The 3,846-nt window shown below is 37.1% G+C and overlaps 1 protein-coding gene across 1 annotated transcript; it reads right to left on the reverse strand.

The window, feature by feature from the left end:
* Nucleotides 1–312: 312 nt before the first annotated feature.
* LOC149034663 (uncharacterized) lies at nt 313–1,503 on the reverse strand. Its single transcript, XM_089192961.1, has one exon. It carries the CDS (start codon nt 1,411–1,413, stop codon nt 577–579), a length of 837 nt encoding a protein of 278 aa, XP_089049087.1. The 5' UTR covers nt 1,414–1,503; the 3' UTR covers nt 313–576.
* Nucleotides 1,504–3,846: the final 2,343 nt, after the last annotated feature.

Here is a 3,846-nt window from a genome sequence, read left to right on the forward strand (position 1 = left end):
CTGGGAATGTCTCAAAGGAACTCATTAAGATTAGTAAGGTCCAAATAAAATTAAACAGAAGCGTTATCGGACGCGAATTCTCAAGACAACTACCCAAACTACAAACTTGCCGACAGCGTTGCTGTCTAATATTAGGAGTTGTTTTTTCACGGAAAAAACCGAGGCTCAAGCTTGAAGTAGATGACACAGAAAACCGGAAGTAGAGAGCTTCTGCTGTATAGTATGACGAAATTATGGCTTTGTGGTTCAAAATACACACTGCGTTTTTCATGTGTCGCACTGTTCCAACATTAACAATTAAAACAAGGTAATAAATTATACAAATTTAGAACATTTAACTAGAAGGAAAGTTTTAAAACATTTAGTTCAAACGATATGGAATCGCTGAAAAACTGATCTACATAATAGGTAAGGTGTAACAACAAGAAGCAGGAATTGTAAAAAAAAAAAAGGCAACAACTTTTTACGCTCCAAGTGAGCGCAATCATTTCAGTGAGCTGGTCATGTGATCTGGGTAAGCGAAAACGAGTGACTCTGAGGACGAGAATGAAACTCTTTCGATTTTTCCTGTCTTTCTCACTCCAAAGGTATATGGAAACAAAGAATGTTCCTGTCGTCGACGAAAAACTTTTCCCAAAAGAATTTCATTAACTTAATTCTAAAAGTGGTTGTACCAAAGACCTCCAGCAGTTCGTTTACGGTATCCAAATTCAAATCGAGCGAGTTCTTAGCTCGATCTGTTTTATGCATCTCGCGGATTTCCACACTCAGGGCCAAAAGGGTAGCCATGAGATTGATAAAGGTAACAATGAAAAACAAGAACACTGTTAGTTTAGATATAACAAAAATGTAAATGGGATATTTCTGCTTTAAGGAGTTCAACCTGGTGTAATTTAAAAATCCCACAACGAAAGTTCTGAGAATGTAACTTACTATTAAGCAAACAATTACGACCCAAGATGACAAAGATTTGATAGAAATTAGTAGCTTAACATATCGAAACAAGGCGACGGTCAAAAGGATTATTAAAGTCCAAAATGAAGGAACGTATTTGAGCTGATGTAAGATTGCCTTGTAACCGGGGAACTGCGGAACATTCTGAAGGGCAGCTATAGAGATAGTGGTGAAAATACATAGCGAAGCCAGCCACACCATCGTGACATCCTCTGAAAAAGGGAAAGCCGCATCTGTTTTGCACTGATATGCAGTGGATTTGTCCCGGAAGCAAGCAACATCACGAACCATGTACAAAAATGCTCCAACTAGCTGCCATAGCAACAACAAACTGAAAGCCAGTGCTGAGAGTTTTACATGATACGGATTTCTTTGTCTTTGTCCTGGAAAAAAAAAATGCCAGTAGCAATCGGCTGATTCCTGTAACAGTGGCCGGCGTATCTCAATACAAGTTGTCATGGCAATGTCAACACCACCTGACTAGGATAAGATAAAATTAAGTTGACCTTATAATGAAACAAATATAAGAAAAATGTTACAAAGAGTTTCCCATTGATATCAGCTGCACCCCTAAGCGGTGGAAAGACTCCATCACTTTTAACCGAATATACGGTAGTTTTTTTTACCCTCATTCTTATTCTTGAGAACTTAAAAGATTACAACTGTTATGGTAAATACAGTAACACGCTCTTCAAGTGCCTTCGCCGTAAGCTAAACCATCTTTTACGTATGTGGCACTTGTGATTGGTTTCTTTGATCACCAGACAATCGTGTATGATCAATACAGTTTACCCCGATACTGATATAATTTTTCATCATACCTTCCATTCGCTCTCCTGCGAATTATCTCTTGACAAACTTAATTACGCCTCAGCTTCTTGGGAAGGAAATAACACAGTGATACTCCGCAGCTAAGAGAACCCGTGATAATCATTAGTTAGCTGTATTTTCGAATTGTCATTTCTTAAGAGGAAAACTTCAAGATATTTAGACCCTTTTTGAGGCTAGATTCCCTTTCTTTTCCAGTCTTTCGAGTTAATGTTCCATGCAAAGCAGTTTCCTTGTTGATTTCTGTACCTTGTTTGAACGGAATTTGATCATATGAATTAACGTTTAAGCGTTTGACGAAAATGAAATACTGCATGCATAAATCAATTGATTGAACAACTTGTCAGTTTAGTCGTTGTCTGAGTCACTGCAAACAGCGAAACTGTCGATATACTTCTTTTCATTTCTGTTTGCGGCGAAAATATAGATATTTTTCACTGATTTATGATATAATTAAGTGAAATATTGAATGTAAAGATCCTTGTCAATCAGTTCAGGTTAGATTAGGAGCAATCCTTTGAATCAACCTCACCTCTTATTATTTTAAACACTGAATTAGATGCGTTTGAACAAGTACGTAACAAAGAGAGCACGCAGTCTCAGTATTAAAAATAAAATGGAATTGGATCATCAGGGTTTAAACCCGTTTATATGTTAATTGGAAACAAAAGAATTAACTAACAATTTCGCTTGAAACACGAAAACACGAATACTATGCCATGTGCATTACTGGCCAGACGAGGAACAGGCTATTTACAATTCGTCAAAGCCATTTTCTCTGTCGATCGCATAGAGAGAAAGAAATAGAATTACCAAAAGTAATTGAGTGTCATGAAATCAAAGCCGAAGTAATTTCTTCAGCCAATCAGAGAAGAGGAAGTTATCTCAAAGAACCAATATGAATTCAAAGAAGAAAAAAGTAGACTGCAAAAATCGCGGGAACACGCGAGGGTACAAGTCACGATTGGGTTCCGTTGCATCTGATTGGTTGCGAAAGGAGCGAGAGTTTTCTGTACCAATCACAGAGCGTGGCGAAGTAAATCTCGGATTATTTTCGACGCTCCATCGAAAATTGCGCCAAACGGGATGAGCAGCCGTCTTTCGTCTTTATTAAGAACATTCAGTTGTCATTGCACTTGCAAGTGTGTTTGAGAAAATTAAAAAGGCTGGATTGAAATCAAAATTTATTTTCTCACCTTGATATAACTCCAATGTTGTGCGTTTAAGCCAATATCTTCACGTTTCTGCAGTTTTGGTGAAACTCTTGCAAGGGTCTGCCTAGGATGATGCTTTAATGACCGCAATTAAAATTAAATTACGTTAGCAATGACCGAAAAATCAGAATGACCAGTAATCGTCCGTTGTACCTTTGCGACCGACACCAGTTATTGCCATGATTTTTGTTCCAAAATGCGTCCCTGTTTCATGAATCTAATTTCAGTTGCTGACGCATATATTGAAAAATGCGAAATTTAATGGACTAAAATAGCGTCCACGTTAGTCACCTGACAGCAGACTTGTAGTTCAGTGAGCAGAGCCTGAAGGAAATCAATTTTGATTTCAATGCGCTTATTCACCTTTCAGCAATCGAAGATAGTAAAACATTACATGCATAACATATGAATAACATTACATGTACTACTTAAGGATTATCTAACAGTTACCTTGTGTTTGCCTTAATTAAATAACTTTAAACCCTTTAACTTCCAGAAGTGATTAACATGTAACTTCTCCCTATTATAATTATACAGTATTTTGCAAACAGGTAATGAGAATATCCAAACTTATCAGGTAGAAGTTATTATTATGATCTAACACCAAATTCTCGTAACCAATTTGAAAGGAAATGTGCAGCAGCGAGAGAGGAGAATTAACAATCAGATCTTGGGAGTTAAAGGGTTAAAGTCTCTTGAAGTGATAGAATTATCATTAGCTCTTCGGTTTAGATAGAGATACTCTACTAGATTAACTCGTTTTGTAAAGAATCCTTAAAGGGGTGTATATGCGTGGATAACGCAAGTCTGAAAAGGAGAGGTGAACATTAATTAATATGACATGAGTCAC

This window comes from Pocillopora damicornis, chromosome 14 (assembly GCF_964200805.1).
Source record: "Pocillopora damicornis chromosome 14, jaPocDami1.2, whole genome shotgun sequence".
In the NCBI taxonomy this organism is placed as follows: domain Eukaryota; kingdom Metazoa; phylum Cnidaria; class Anthozoa; order Scleractinia; family Pocilloporidae; genus Pocillopora; species Pocillopora damicornis.